Source organism: Abramis brama (genome assembly GCF_963993115.1).
Source record: "Abramis brama genome assembly, chromosome: 19".
Classification (NCBI taxonomy): Eukaryota; Metazoa; Chordata; class Actinopteri; order Cypriniformes; family Leuciscidae; genus Abramis; species Abramis brama.
In genome coordinates, this window is record NC_139981.1 from 15,053,146 (window position 1) to 15,070,115 (window position 16,970).

At 37.1% G+C, this 16,970-nt stretch overlaps 1 protein-coding gene across 5 annotated transcripts in view; it reads right to left on the reverse strand.

Moving 5' to 3' along the window:
• Positions 1–367: 367 nt before the first annotated feature.
• The window catches only part of kcnq5a (potassium voltage-gated channel, KQT-like subfamily, member 5a), a 127,120-nt gene continuing 110,517 nt past the window's right edge, over positions 368–16,970 (reverse strand). For 3 of the 5 annotated variants that reach the window (XM_084092233.1, XM_084092232.1, XM_084092234.1), the window contains 5 exons: positions 14,021–14,241; positions 11,155–11,263; positions 9,967–10,098; positions 5,596–5,725; positions 368–4,936 (listed from right to left, as the gene is read on the reverse strand). In XM_084092233.1, the coding sequence (XP_083948359.1) occupies positions 3,878–4,936; positions 5,596–5,725; positions 9,967–10,098; positions 11,155–11,263; positions 14,021–14,241 (1,651 nt within the window). In that variant the 3' untranslated portion in view covers positions 368–3,877. Of the gene's footprint in view, positions 4,937–5,595; positions 5,726–8,141; positions 8,250–9,544; positions 9,656–9,966; positions 10,099–11,154; positions 11,264–14,020; positions 14,242–16,970 lie in introns of all 5 variants that reach the window. The other 2 variants (XM_084092230.1, XM_084092231.1) reach the window with 2 other exon arrangements.

Here is a 16,970-nt window from a genome sequence, read left to right on the forward strand (position 1 = left end):
CAACTGTAATTTACGGTAGTTACTGCTGTGAAAAAAAGAACGAATTAGGGATAATGAAAAAGCTTTAATAATATTTCTGTCTATCTTGTTTATTGATTGACAGTGTCAACTAATATCAAATGACCAGTTTTTTTTTTTATTGCAACAGAGGTATTTTGGTGGACGACTTTGTTTACGTTATGCTGTCTATTTTTATCAAATTATTTATAGAAAATATAATTAAAGGCCTCATACTAATTGATGCAGTACCTCTGCTGACCACTTGATGTTGACAGCCACTTCAAAAAAGGGCTTTTGGACTAATAAAGGCCCATAACTAATACTATTAGACAAGGCACACAAAGACATTAACATCAAGTACACCAGGCCGAGTTTCAAGTCTTTTGTTTATTTAAGTATTACCATGATCATAAACTTTCATTTTGCATTTTTCAATCACAGAGCATCAACTCTGTTATGTGCACAATGATGAAATAAATTATTCTGAATGACAGAACGCTAACATTATCAAGCATGTATATTAAGGCCAGTTTCTGTGTAATAAATTATTTGATCTAGTGGTAAAACAAAGAAATGCTGCATTAACTGACAGACGCTTTAAGTTCACAGCCAAACAGAGAATGTGCAATTATCGAAATATAAACATAACCATTTCAATAAGAGTTTAAGGTATGAGTGCTGTTATGAATACAGTTTTATAACTGTTTAATAAAATGCAAAAAGGCACCGTAAAACATTGAATTACAAATTAAAGAAAACTTTCAGAAAATCAGTAACAATAGTAATATTAATTATAATGTTAATTATAATATGACTCATATTTCTGTACAACCTCTTTCTGCATTTCAAGCATCAATTAGTTCCACAGCTGTTGACATTTTCTCAGGTGCCTATATTATTTACCTCAACTCTAGAGCAAAATAAGCATATCAACTACCAGGATTATAAATCTTATTTAAAGCATAATCATGTTAAAACAATTAATCACATTTGCAGGTTTCCTCATCACATCTGAACAGTTGTGCTTCCAATTGTACAGTGCCAAAAACATCCTCAATGTACACATCAGATGCTTTTAACGAAAAGGAAAAACAAAACAAATTAACACAGCTAATCAGGATTATTCGACATACACATAACGATACAAGTTACATTCTCTAAGTTATACAGACAAGCATTTTAGCTAAAGCACTCGTTGTCTCATTCACAATTATGGAATATACATTTTTTTTAGAACAGAGGTTACAAAGCTGAGATTTAGGTATGGGGGGCAGAAAATACAACAGAAATTAGATATTGCTGCAATTCCAATAGAAACACATTTGTGAGACTTTCTACTTGACATTTCTGATTAAATGGATGCAGGTTACAAAGCAATCAAAATACACGTAAAATTGAATTACAATCATTAGTTGTGATATTGTGACTGTGATTTATTGTCATGATGAAAAGGATGTATTATCTCCCTTTTTTATTTTACATTTTAGCAGCCAAATATCTACACAAGGACTTGGAATTAGTCAATTCAAAAATGGGTGCTCTTCAAAAATCCTGATTGCCACGAATATCTCCTCACAGGACTTTACTCCAAAACAGACCATAACATTCCTCTAATAACAGCATTCATCTTTCTTCAGATGCTAAGACTCTCAGGTTTTAAAGGACATGGTTAAATTAAGAAAGCTACAAGTGTGAAAATGCATTTGTTAACGGTTTAAAGGGTTAGTTCACCCAAAAATGAAAATTCTGTCAGTAATTACTCACCCTCATGTTGTTCCAACCCTGTAAGACTTTCGTTCATCTTCGGAACACAAATTAAGATATTTTGGATGAAATCTGAGAGCTGTCTCACTCCTTCATAGGCTGCTAGGCAATTGATATCTGCCAGCCCAGAAAAGTTAGTAAAGACATCGTTAAAATAGTCCAAGTGACTACAGTGGCTCAACCTTAAGTTTATCAAGCGACGAGAATACTTTTTGTGCGCAAAAAACAAACAAAAATAACAATGTTATTCAACTATTCATTTTGTTCTGTGTGGGCCTCTGACGTGAGTTGTTCACATAGTCTAACAGTGCAGCGCTTCTGGGTTGTACGTCAGAACGTAGGCTCACTATTGGCCAGCATCACACGCATCACACACATGACCAACGTAGTGAGCCTACGTTCTGACATACAACCCAGAAGCACTGCGCTGTTACTCTACTTCAACAGCTTAGGAGAATGACATGGAAGAGAAGAAATGGTTGAATAAAGTCGTTATTTTTGGGGGGTTTGTGCACAAAAAGTATTCTCGTCGCTTGAGCCACTGTAGTCACTTGGACTATTTTAACGATGTCTTTACTAACTTTTCTGGGCTGGCAGATATCAACTACCTTGCAGCCTATGAATGAGTGAGCCAGCTCTCAGATTCCATCAAAAATATCTTAATTTGAATAATTAATGACATAATTTTCATTTTTGGGTGAACTAACCCTTTAAGACCAAGACCATCTGGTTTACTGCTATTCCTCTTATAATTCTTAACACGTGCAAATGAGTGGACCGCCAAACATTCAGAAGGAAGTGAGAAATGAATCCTAATGCTGAGCGAGGGCTTATTACTACAGGAGCATACACGCTTCCAACTCTATTTGCCTTTGCATTTTAAACATGCCGATCCCATGCAAGACTGAAAGAAGTACTCATTCAGTACCATAACTCTTCATAATAGTAAAAGGATATTATGGGTTAAATACAAGTTAAGCTCAAACAACAGTGTTTATGGCATACTGTTGATGAACACAAAACTAATTTCAACATCACAACTCATTCCTTCTTAAGTTGGCATGAAATAAAAAATCACCCTCTCTAAAAGCATAAACAGTATTATAGATTAGGGTGAGCGACTTACAATGGAAGTGAATGGAGCCAATGTAAGTGCTGTAAGCTTCACATCAATCCCTTTGTTAAACATATTATATGATTTGTAAATCCCACATTCTATAATCGAACTCACACCTGTAAAACTGCATTTTCGGTGAAGCCATGCTGAATGATTGGTACTGTACTAGACAACTAATACTTCATTCATATGTGTGTCTAACATGTTGAAAGTGTTACAGTGAGGTTTCGGTAACTTAAGAAGATGCATCATGCAGATATGATTTGTGAGTCATCTTAAGTTTTAGATCCAGTCACTGTCTTACCGGAACTGCTCCTGTTAGTTTTGTGGTCTGTTCGCAACTCAAATGCTCAATTTTCAGATATAAAAGCAATTGTCTGTTAATTTGACAGATGAACTCGTGCCTCAAATGAACTTCTTATGTGAAATTATGACTTCTATGACCATCTATGATATTACTTTAGTGACAGTTACTGTTGTTACAGGTAACAGATTTTGATTTTATTGTAAGCTGCTGTGTGAACATGACATTTTGAGACTCACACCTGTAAGTAAATAATACTACTGACAGGGTGAATGTAGCCTTAGTAGGCGATTTTTTCCACACTAACTTGTACTATTTGTCATGTGGCTATACTATTGAAACCGTGAGTACTGTATATTAATGTTTTCCAATTAGCCCCATTCACTTCCATTGCAAGTGCCTCACCGTAAGTATTATGCCACACATGCTGTCGATTGAGTTTAACATATATTAACCCTGAATATTTAATTAATGTTTCTTCCCCAACAGTTTCTCATTGTCCATGCAATGATGGACCAAATTGTCCATGCAATGATATGTACGTATGAACATCATGTCTTTTTCTTGTGAAAATTAGAAAACATATAGAGCGTACAGGACGCTCCATTTCCTTTGGAAAAGAAGAACATGAGGGACATGAGGTTGTGTCCAGTCTCCACAGTGAGGTTCCTGTGCTCCGGGGTTTTTTCGAGTTATACGTGAGGCAAGTTTTGGGACTCGAGACTATCTCTTGATCCAGCGTGGCTGGGAGACGGCCCACTGGCTCCTGTCCGTAGCAGCTCAGAAGAGAAGGTTGTATCGTTGCTTTGTTGGTCGAGGAGGTCGCGGCCGCCCTCCGTAGTGTCCAACTCTTTGTCATTGATGAACAGCTCTGTATCGCCCCAGTCAGCGAGTGGCTCGCGGTCGCTGGACTCATTGTTGCTGCTGCCGCTGCTCCGAGTGGACAGGCTGGGATGGCAGTCCGCAGCAGTCGGTAGCATGAGGTTCTGAGCGGAAAGAGACTTACCGAGCCCACGCTCAACCTGTAGCGAGGCTGCTGCTGTGGAAGACATGAGCTTTAGAGGATCAATGTCAAGGCTCAAGTGTCTTCTCCACGACCCATCTTCCTTGGAGTTGCGCTCGGGCTTCTCCCGTAGCTGTACCGTGCTTTGAGTACTCTCAACCTCCCTGTCCGACGCAACATCGGTTTGGGTACTCACGAGGCAATTGCTCAGACTCTCTGCCCGGCTCTCCAGTAGCGTCTCTGGGATAAGGCTGGTAGGCCGGCTTTGAGGCGTTGGTACCATAGGGGGGAGCTGAAGGGTCGTTGAGGTCGAATGGATTGTCGGGACCGGCCTGGTCAGCTCACTGAATCGCTGGTGACTTCTGGAAAGGTTGTTGGGGGTGAGAATGGGAGGAGGGGACACTGGGTAGAAACTGTCCGGGCTGGAGGGTTGGTTGTTGAGAAGAGGAGAGGTTGAGTAGGAGGAGGCCGAATGTGGGTAACCAGTACCCAAATTGAGTTCACTGGGGGCCAGAGCAAGATGCAGACCACGGTGTAGGTTACTGCTGCCTGAATGAGACACACTGCTGCCGGTAAACTGGGAGGATGACGACAAATCCTTGCTATGGATGGAGCTTTGGTAGTCGGAGGTCTGATCCAGCTCGAACAGTGGAAAAGCAGACAGACCAAGCATCGAAGATGAGCCTTTCTGCAACACCTGCCGGTATATATCCAGCAAAGAGTCCAGCTTTGACTCAATGGACTGGACCTGTATTAAAGAAGAAATAAGAAATCACATCGAATGCTCCTGAATTTTATGCTTAACTATCATAAATGAGTGCAAGTACACAACTGTTCAAAAGTTTGGGGGTTGTATCATTTTTGTTTGTTTGTTTTTGAAAGCAGTCTCTTATGTTCACCAAGGCTGCATATATTTGATTAAAAAACAGTAATATTGCGAAATATTATAACAAATTAAAATAACTGTTTCTATGTTAATATATTTTAGAATGCAATTTATTCCTGTGATGCCAAAGCTGAATTTTCAGAAGCCATTTCTTCAGTCTTCAGTGTCACATGAAATCATGATAATATGTTTAATACTTCAGAAATCATGATAATATGCTGATTTGGTGCCTAATAAACATTTCTTATTATTATCAATGTTGAAAACAATTGTGTTGCTTAATACTTTATAAAAAAGAATTCAGGATTCTTTGAATAAAAAGTTAAAAAGAACACATTTTTTTAAAATAAAAATCTTCCGTAACATTATTTATAAATAACTTTACAGTCACTTTTTATCAATTTAATGTATCCTTGCTGAATAAAAGTATTAATTTCTTTCCTAAAAATAAATAAAATCTTACAGACCCCAAAGTTTTAAACGTAGTGTATGTTTCATTAGACCAAGTTAATATGGCTTACTTGTCTCTCTACTTTACAGACACGTCCAAGCATGCTCATGTCATGGTCCAGGGACTCTCCTTCTGGGAGGATTTTCTCCCTGCCTTTCCTGTCTACCGAAATCTGGCCTTTTCCTAGTATCTGATCCACCCTATGAGAAAAAAAGTGATTTTGAGCATACGTGAGGATGTACACCTTTACACTTCTGTTCCTCAAGCTTGAGCATTGCACAGCACAGCAGGATAAGACTGGACTTTGGTTAGTGAAAAAAGAAGTTAGTGCATCACCATCATCTATTTTTTCTATGTTACAAAGACAGTAAGAAAGAGATGCTGATTTATTATTATTTTTTTCTAAATGATATAACTACAGTCAATTCAATTTAAAATTGGATTATTTACATTTTAAATGTTACTTGCTCTAAATGTAAGGATTGGCAGTATCTAATCTACAGTACCTATGGTTAAAATATTACATTCAAAATTATACAGTAAACGATACTCCAGAGAAGCCCCTAGTGTGCAAGATTAATGTGCTAGTGAAATGTAGTTTATATTTTCAGGTGTAGTGTATGATTATCCAAGTGTTTCCATGCAGAAAGCAGACTATGTACACTATTTATAATCATTCCTGGATTTCACATTTCAGTATTTGACTTTCTGTTTTTGTGTTGTTAGAAAAACTGTCTAATGTTTCCTCATCTCTCCAAATATATCATGCAAGAGTAGTTTGCGTTAAACCAACATCAATCAGCTGATCAATCAGCTCAATTGTGTAGAGTGTGTGCTACACAATTTATAATCATCTCCTTGATTGAAAACATATCACTATTTATTAATCACCTTGAAGTCCAATGATGAAGATTGTTTAATACACCGAAAAGTAAAGAGGTTTGTAATCCACATATTCTTCTCAACCAGGGGGCTGGGGCCCACTAGGGGGTTCCAGCAAACTTCCAAGGGTGCCTTAAGATAGAGGTCTGCGCGGGACTGTTTTTTTCATCCCGCTCCCGCCAGATTCTATACCGCGCGTTCCCGCTTAAAATTCACTGTGTTTACCACCTATCCGCTTACAATGATTTTCTTCCCGACCCGACCGATCCTGCTAAATTTATATCTCGTTTCCAGAATCTCACATTTAAATTTCCCCAACTGAAAGAGAGAGATTTGGTATAACAAATATAAAATGTATGCTATACAAAAATGGTAGCTAGGCTATTTGTTATTTTTATTCGTCGTCAAGATACAAAATTCTTTTAACATTTTACTGTCAAGACGGTAGAAAAAATGTCACAGAGAAAAAAAAAAGAAGCAAAATATGAATGAATGAAAATCATTGGCTTATAGGCCTAGCTTTTGCAAAATGAAATCACTTTTTTAACAGAACTATTTAACATCCATGCAAGAAAAGAATGCCATGACGACCGTTTCAGCGTCTCTCATCCAAAAACTGACCAAAGGCTGAATGCTCTCTTTTAAGGTGCAGTCATGACCGGGATGCAAAGAAAATAATTTGCCAGGTTGCTCAGTGCAGAATTTGAAAAAAATATATACAGGTGAAACTCGAAAAATTAGAATATCCTGCAAAAGTTATAATTTTGATGATTATGGCTTGAAGCTTATGAAAACCCCAAATTCAAAATCTCAGAAAATACATGAAATCAATAAAAAAAAAAGGATTTTAAATACAGAAATGTCAGCCCTCTGAAAAGTATAATCATGCATATGTATACAGTTATATATACTAAATATATTAGTTTCACCTTTTAATTTGAATTACTGGAATACACAAACTTTTGCACGATATTCTAATTTTTCGAGTTTCACCTGTATATTTTAGGCTACAGCCAACGCAAAATGTCACAGAGAAAAGTAAATTAAAGCGTGGATACGCTGAATTCTGATCGGGTCCCGCGGTATCCGCAGGAGAGCCGCGGGAATGCAGACCTCTACCTTAAGATGACTTAAAATGACATTAAAATAAGCTAAAAATTTTCATTTTTATTTTCATTCATTTAATGACTAAAAGCCAAGACAATTCTTATTTTAATTCAGCCACTCAACAGCAGAATTCCCACAGTCTTGAAAAACCTTGATACATGAGGTGGCTTCATTTTAAAGTGTGATTTGTAGACTTGAAAAGTCATGTAAACGAATAAAATCTTAAAACTCGGTGGGCAATTTTATAATGGATTTACATTTCTAGTTATTCCAAACTCTAAAATAGTTTTTTGTAGAAATTGTGAGTAAAGAATATTTTTTTAAATCTTTATCCAGAAAATGAAGAACGATTGGCATGGGGCTTTTGAATATCGTTGTGGACAAAGAGGGGGCCTTGCAGTCAAAAAGGTTGAGAACCTCTGCCATTTAGATTCACTGTGGATACTGATTTTGTTTACTAGGGGAATATGTGTGTAGGTATTTTCAGTTCTAATAACATATGGTAATAAACCCTTTGAATAGTTTTAGTTAAATACATCATCAGCATTGGACCCAATGTACAGTATGAACTGATTGAGGTAAGTATAGCCCCATGACTAGTCCCCTAGCCTTCTACAGGCCTCTGACCCAGCATGCTTCTTCTTGCTTTGGCTGTAATACAATTGTAGAGAGGGAGAGGAAAGGTTCCTGGCTTTGGTGCTGAGTGTCTGATGTGGACCCACGGCTGTGGCAAGTCTAAATGAGAAAACATACGGGGGTCAAGTACATCTTAAAGATTGTGCCATCAAGGAAAGGAAGGAAAGGAGGAGAGAGAAGGTCGAGGAGAAGGAGCTTATGGCACCAAGGCAAGATACTACTGATCTCAGATACATGCAGACCACATCTCAGAAACATGAATGCCAATCAAACCAAAGGTCTCAGTAATCTAGTTTAAATTCTGTTAACTGTTGCTTCAAAGTCAGCGTTTCAAAGTGCACTGTGGTTTCAACAATTTAAGCTTAAATGTCAGTTAGAGATGGTTGTTCAAATCAGAGTGGTTGATTAGACACCTGTTGGTTCACAATATTAAAGAATGACTAAATTTGATTATGCTTCTCTTTGATTAGCAGGTCATTCCATGCCGGACGAAATGTTTTACAAACTGTACAAAAACTACGCTTTAAGATACAAACCCAAATGCTAGGGAAAGCCAAGAGAAATCAATCTAAAAGTTAGTCCAATACACAGGCACATTTGTTCTAACACCATGCACTGCATTAACAGTTATGCTGGTTTAGCATTGGCCAACCTTGTTAAAACAGGAGAGAGTTCTGCATGATGAAAAACAGAGGAATCAAGGATTTGTAGGACAGAGCAAACAGCTGGAGGCTTTGGGTCCGTGACGCATCTCAAATCTCATGTGCAAAAAGCGCTTGACCGCAAAAATATATATTGTAAAAAAATTATAATAATAATAATAATAAAAACAAAATGATATATTATATATATATTCAAATAAATGTGTTCTGTTTTTATACATTTTAAAATATACATCACAAGAATAAGTTAAATATTTAATCCTGTGATGTGTGTTCAGTTTGTATGTATATATTACTGACCCTAAACTTTTGAACAGTAGTACATATATTTTTCTTATTCAGAAGTTTTGTCTTGTTTTGCATTAAACATCTAAACATCCTTAAATAATATTGCATAACAACGTTTTCAGACGATAGGCTATATATTGAATTTTCTTTTTTTTATAAGCATAAATGTAACAAAATATAGGCAACAACAAGCAAAAACTATTTGCCAATGAGCTAATAAACTTGATTCAAGATGTGTTCTCTGAAAACAAGTCTTATCTTACTATATGTATCTTGATTTAAGGATGTATGCTTTTTATATAGCGTTTATCTCTGTGATGTTCATGTCCAGAAGGTAATGGTCACTAAGGATTTAGACACACAGCCTCAGCAAATGACTCATGTCTGGATGTTTCAGAGTTAAGTGTAAAAGGGTTTAGGATTGGGGATTATGGGTCGGCTGACCCTGGGGCAGAGTGTTTCCTCTTGGCCTGACTGTAATACAAGTGCAGGGAAGGAGAAGAAAAGGTCTTGGCTTTGGTTCTCAAGGTCTGTGGACCCACAATGGTGTCTAACCTGAATGGGAGAGCGCAGACAGGGAGATAAGACAGACACGGATATGTAGATGTAGAAAGTATGCATAAGAAAACAAAGTTGTTTAACTATTTTCTGTACGGTGGAGCTCAATAATAGCTTTCTTTAATATGTCTTTGTACTTACTGCATTTGTTAATGTGTATTGTGCAAGTGAGAAATTTATGCAGTAAAAAAATAATAATAATAAAAAAAAAAAATGTTACATAAATGTTATGAATGAATTTATAACTTTCAGTCACATGTTGAAGTTGAACATATTTTTGCCATACAAAAAGGGCTGGTTTGTCTCACCTAGTCTGGAGACTCTTGATACGGCATAACATATCCAGGTGGCCAGCAGAGTACTGCTCAATCACATCTTTCACATCATACGGTCGCAGCGTCTCCTTAAACTTCTTCTTGGCCACATGGAATTTCATTATCCTTAAACAAGAAACAAGACTCAATTAACTTTTGATGAGAAATTATATAACAAAATACTGAAACACAGGAAAATGTAAATATGTGATAAATATGTGATATTTCATCTTTTTATGACATTTTCTGTTACAAGATATATTAATTTCAGACGCAAAATAGTAATTAAATGAATAAATAAAGACTTCAGGTGACTTCAGTAAATACACCTTGATTTTTTTTTTTTTTTTGGATAGCTTTAATACAAGAATAAAGCAAAAAGGTACGGAAAATGAAGTTTAAAAATAAAATTTGTTCCAATTATATATGCAGTTACATCTATAAACTGTACAGTACAATGTGCATATATGAAGTCAGCTCAACATAAAACAAACCTCTTCGCAAATAAACAAGCCTGCAGGTTGTGTAAACTTGCTCATAACCACTAGAGGGCAGAAATCAGTCACGAATATCAGAGCAGTTTATGACCCAGAGAAAAATATAATCAGATATACCTCTGCTTTAAAACCACAGTTAATAATAATATTACTCAAGTAAGGCTCATGTTCGAGTAAAGCTATGTGTGATAGATGGCATTAGCTGTGTAAACACAGGTATTACCACAAGCACACAGAAACCCAAACCAATTCTTGACATTCTTCTGAGTGAAGATGGAACTACAAATATTGACACAGAGGGGAACAAATCTCAGTGATCCGTCTCTGTTACGTCTTACAGATTCAAGCCCCTGTCAGTTTTTGTTAATGTCAGATGAGCTGATGTGTAAGCAGAACTGACTGTGAGCATGTCTATCCGACACCCTGGGAAAGAGGAGTTGGAAAAATCTCAGCCCTCCTGTGAATCCCTAATAGTAAAGGGTGATGGAAGTGAAAGAAGTCGTCACCTAAAGCAACATCTGTGGCCTCACCCAGCAGGAGAGAGACAACACTCATGGTCTAAACCTAATGTCTCCATCAACAGGGCAGGGAGGTCAAAATGAGTGCGTTTAACTCTGCAACCACAGTGTCAATCCTTCAAACTTTCTTTAGAGGAGAACAAAACACTCTGGGAAGTCAAACTAACCTGATGGCCCTGATCACGGCCTTCAGTGGGGCAGACAGATCTTCCACAGTCACATCACAATGGCAACCCTTCTCATCAAAAGCATCATCCGGTCCAAGATTAGTGTCAGCTGTGTGTTTGAGAGAAAGGTAAAGAATGTGAATCACATCAAGAAGCAGATCCTCAAAAAGGCTGAAAACAAAACTAGGCTGAAAAGTAGAGAAAGCCAAGGGCAGATCAATACAGCTATGAATCAAAATAGCATTCAAATCAAATCTTTCCCTTGACCGACACATACAGACCACAGGCCACCCCTCTCTCCTCAGAGCTGTACAGCATAAAAAGGAGATGCAAAAGAGAACTCGATTTGGTACTCGCTGTGTGAGAAGTTTTGTGTGCGCACACATCCATAGCGTGCACCCAAAAAAGCTGTGTCTCAGACAGCATGCAAATACTGAATTGAGTTCTCTTTTGCTTCTTCTTGCGCTGGAATGGTAAAATTCACACGCAATTTTATACAAATATGCCCATCTTGGCGAGTATCCTAGTAAACACAGTCGGTTGTGGCTTAAGTGAACGTAAACAATTAATAAAAATAAATAAAAATAAAAATATTGGATCCGTGCAACTCATAAAGTGACAACTCAAAAAACAGACAGCAGCGCAGCAGGAATATTAGGAATATTAGTCACTTTATGAGTTGCACGGATCCAATATTTTTATTTTTATTTATTTTTATTAATTGTTTACTGTCTGAGACGCGGCTTGCTATGGATGTGTGCGCACACAAAACTTCTCACACAGCAAGTACCAAATTGAGTTCTCTTTTGCATCTCCTTGCGCTTGAATATTTCAATTGGCATGGCTTAAAAACACAAGCAAAGGATAAACTTTCATGATAGGGAAAGTGACAGTTCCGACAGTTGTCCCGTGTGTTGTTCCCACTGGCACCTGGCAGTACGTATTTTCGAGCCCTGCTATATTTTGCATAGGTTTCATTTTGTTTTGGCAAGTATTTAATTACTTTACCCAGAGAAAAAAACTTTAGATTATGAACGTGCCTTCACGCAGTTAATCAAAACTATCAGTATTAGTCTTTTGCATGCTATAGCCGATCGTTTTAAATTGATCTATATATTGATCTATAAATAAATGTACTTATTTTTTGTATCTTGAGTCCAATGAAAGTCAAGTCACTTTAGATAAAAGCATTTGCCAAAATGCGTAAATCACAAACAAAAGGAAACAGATCACAGACAAAATATCTGGATATGATGCTTGTAGAATGAATGAATTCCTCCATTTAAACTGTCAGCACTTGTAGTACATGACACAGATAAATGCTGCCTGGAAGAGAGATTTCTATCAAGATGTGAAGAATTGTATTCCCCTTTGCTCCACTGTCTTATAGGCTATCATATGTGGTGGATCTATAATGTGTGTATAAGAGGATGAAGCCAGTGTGTGGTAACTGCAGGTTTGAGATTAATTTTAGCTTGATGGGTCTCACACAGGGCTGAGACTAGTTTGCTGCTGACACTCAGATGCTACCTTTGCAAATTCTGCTGAATTGGGCTACCTTTGTTGAAATGTTACAATAAATCTTACTGTACAACAACAACAACAACAAAACACGTAGGTGCAGTGTTGTAGAGTGACAAGAAGTTGTGAACTATTCTTTAATAGACTGACAAATTAGGCAGCTTTTCCAGCAACAAACTAGTTTTTAAAACACTACATCTCTGTGTACAGTTCACATTTCTGTATTTTATATCACATTGTTTGCTAACTCAGCTTTAATTAAATGTGCTCTTCTAAACCAAAATAACAAAATAATCTATTTTCTAAATGCATGTTATTGATCTTATTGTGAACGGTACACCCATGTACACATTTAATTATTTATTTTTTTGACCTCGTAATTTTTAATCAGAAGAACTTAATCTTCTGGTGAAAATGACAAACTTAACTTTCTCAGAATTGTTTACATGTTTTCCAGTACAAATATCTACACATAAGATATATTTACTTGAGAAGCAAAATGACTGAAGATATAAAGTGCTTTCTGAAAAATTTATTAAAATTAAATATTTTTTTCTTGTTTTAAGCATTAACTCACAATTTTTTTTTTTTTCGTTTCATCGCGACTTTCATGCTGTCACCTTGGACACATAACTTACCATATCTGCTGAAAAAAAAGATCTATGTAACATTTTTTTACTTGCTGTGATGTGGGCCACATGGATCTATTGTTCAACATTAAAAAAAATCACAAACATCTGTTTTCACATGCAAATTCACTATGTTGACAAGGCCAATTAACAGAAAAATTGTATTGTAATATGTTGAGTTGTTGGTTTTAAAAGTTTTGCTAAAGATTTATTAAACAGGTTATTAAACATTCTCACTATGTTTTCTTTTCCCATGGGACTATGGGTTCCCGGCCCTTTGTGACTAACGTACAGTATTCTGTCAATACTAAATATCCTCCTATAAACAATGTCTCTATCTCTGCTTTGCTCTCTTCTTCCCTGAGGGGCATTCTGGTGATGGGAGCATGAGTCAAGGATAACTAGTGCAAACAGAGGGTGCCATGAGAGGCCATGTTTTCCCACTGCAGCCCAATAGTGTGTGTAAATCCTGCCTTCAGGGATAAATCCAGAAAATACCAATAACAATAAGGTATATAGGAAAAGACTCATTCTTATTTCTAAAATGGCCAAATGGTGTGAAGACTAGCAGATAACAGAAAAAAAACTTTGTAAACAAAATGAAGTATTTTTTTGAAGTAAATAAACCCCAGGAATGATTATCAGCTAGTAAGAACTTCTGTAATTACAGTAAAAGAGGAAAATCAGTGATTTGACCAATCAAAAAAGCCCTTCACCTTCAGTCGTTGTGCGAGATTGGCTCTTGAGTCTGAGTGATGGACGGAAGCGTGTTCGGTCATTGAAGCTCCAGCTCTTCTGGACCTTGGCAGGGCTGCTGCCCTCCACACCCACCTCTGTGCCAGGAGAGCGTCTGTCGTTCACTGACATCTGTCTGCTCTTTACGCTCTGACCACGAGGACTGGCCATCCGCACACGCTCGCGAAAACTTAACTTTTGGCTGCAGGAGAGGAAAGTGGAGGGATGGAAGAGGCCGGGAAGTGGGAAGGGACAAATAAACAGAAAAATAATTAAACATGGAATGGAGAGAAAGAGGTATTTAACTAAAGTTTAGTTAAATAAAAACAGCTGTGATGGTTTATTTTGGACCTGCAAGCTTCCTTTCCTCAGTTTTTACCAGATTCCTCCAGTAAAACAATACTTTTTTTTTTTTTTCATTAACTTAGATCTTACTAGGATTTCCTTTGCCGAAGCCCCATAAACTGTCTTATACTTAAATTGCATCAAAAGAACATCATGCAACACAAATCCCATTCCAAGGTTTCCACCAATCAGCAAGCAACCTTTTGAAGCATGACTCTAGTCCACCCTAGTTCTGTTGCTACCTTCAATGTGGAGCAGCCTGACAACATCTCCATAAGCCGCCTTTCTAGGCCTGACATAGAGGCCCGGAGAGGCATGTCATAATAAACAGTTTATGTGCAAAGCAACTATATACATATTCCATCAAAGACAACAACTCCATAAGCTGGGGTTCTTAAATCATGCTGGATATATACATACTACACTGTGCTTTTTAGCTCATGCTTAGTAGTTTGTGTGTGAAAGAGATGTAGTGTAAAGGAGAGTGGAGACATAATGCTGTAAAGATGATTTACTGTACAATAATATAGAGCCAAAGTTCATGCATATGCAACATGCAAGTTTATGACTAATGTGTTTAATAGGTGGGATGCAAACTGAGACATATACAGTACTGTCATAGATATCCTTCATAACTGAACTGAACCTATAAAACGGTTTGATTTAATCATTATTCCTGCATATATTACAGTATGGGATGCTGGTACTGTAGTTTAAAGGTAAAACATTATTTTGCTACATGGATGTTACATATACTAAATAACAATTATATCTGTAAAAATGTATATTGTAGAGTCATTTCTGCATGTCAGATAGGGGGTGTTGGATAAATCAGTCAGTGGCAGTTAAATCCTTCAGGCAACAGGCACAGGACCCTCATATTAAACCCTCTGTAGGGTCTGTAAGGGGCGGGGTTATCTGAGGTGGCCCTCATCATTCATGCATAAGGTTAGTCAGCATTCACATTGGTCATATTGCTGGAGCAGTGGGGGATGCTGGGTACCTATATATCCGTGTGGTATACCTCCTGAAGAGCCTCTGTCTATTACTATGACCCTTACTATGGAAATGAGGGAGACAGATGGTAGATGAGTTAGACTGTGAGCAGAAACATCTTCCTCATGTGGAAGAATTATATGGATAGTGCAACACAGAAACAGAGCCACCACTTGGTGGTAAATATGGAGCAAAGCGCAAAATAAATTGGTGTGTTTTTGCAACCAAACATGGTAATAAAAAGTTGAATTAGTTTTGAATTACTTTAGAAGTGCTCCAAACCACACACACTCACAAACACATCCACACTAGAAGTATATTCACATAAACAGTGTACAAAACCTGTCTAACAACCAACTAACTTTGACAAACGTTCTTGGATTTGTTGGTTAATTATACATTTTCTTTCTGTAAATATTTAATTCTTTTCACTCTATCCAGAACAAATGGATTATGTGGATTGTGGATTATACCTAATGTTTCCTTAAAGACTTCATGTTCATCCATTTACTGTACAATGTTCCACAAGCTATGAAAAAAGTATTCACAGCTTAGCTTCTTGCTGTAATGCTTTTGCAATTGGAAGGTTAATTTTCCATCATACTTAATGACACATTTGCCACACACTGTGAGCTTTTTCAACTGTAAACGACTTCATTTAAGTCTGAGCACTGGTGCTCTGCTCTTCACATATCTAATATGAACCATGCAAACATCCAATTCCAGCACTAATTGAAAGTGTGAGGATACAAAAAAGGAAAATGCTTTGGGTGCATCCATTATTTACAAGCACTGAGCAATAAGCTCCACTCCTGATGGGATTCTATGAAAATTAAAAGACAAAACATCATCAGCCTGACTAAAAACATCTGACTACACTATGGCCTTGCAGATACGACAGTCTTTAATACATATAAACAGCATGCAGAGTCCTAAATGTCAACAGCTAAGTCTGTAACTGAGTCAATATTTCTTACTGCTATTACATAGTAATATGCATTTTTTATGGGGGGGGTATAAAAAAGTAAAGGACAAAAATGTAAAACAGAACTTAATGCATGCATGCAGTGATCTTTGCATCTTTCATGACTGCAGTAATATTTATTGGTCAATATAAACGATATCTAAATTGAAAAAAGTGCATCATGTTATATAGTCCATGCACGTAGACAGAGAAAAGTAGGCTAAAGTACTCTACAATATTATAGAAAGAGGTCTGCATGTGCACACAGTCACATGTGCACACAGTTGCGCACACACACACACACACACACACACACACACACACACACACGCACGCACGCACGCACGCACGCACACATTTTAGTACAGATGGACACCATTGTGTCTAAGTAATCACAGTGTCTTTCACACTCACTCAAGGCTCTTCTTTGAAAGTTAGCAAAGAGAAGCTGCTCCACATTTAAACTACTATTCTATGACTTAAACGGCTTTCTGGAATACCTGCTGATTCTGACTAGACAATTGCTGCTAATGCAGTAGTTAAACTAACCACTAAACTATATTTGTCTGTTGTCCAAAACAACATACTGGTGCTACTTTCATGTTTCACCCATCACTCTCTGGTTT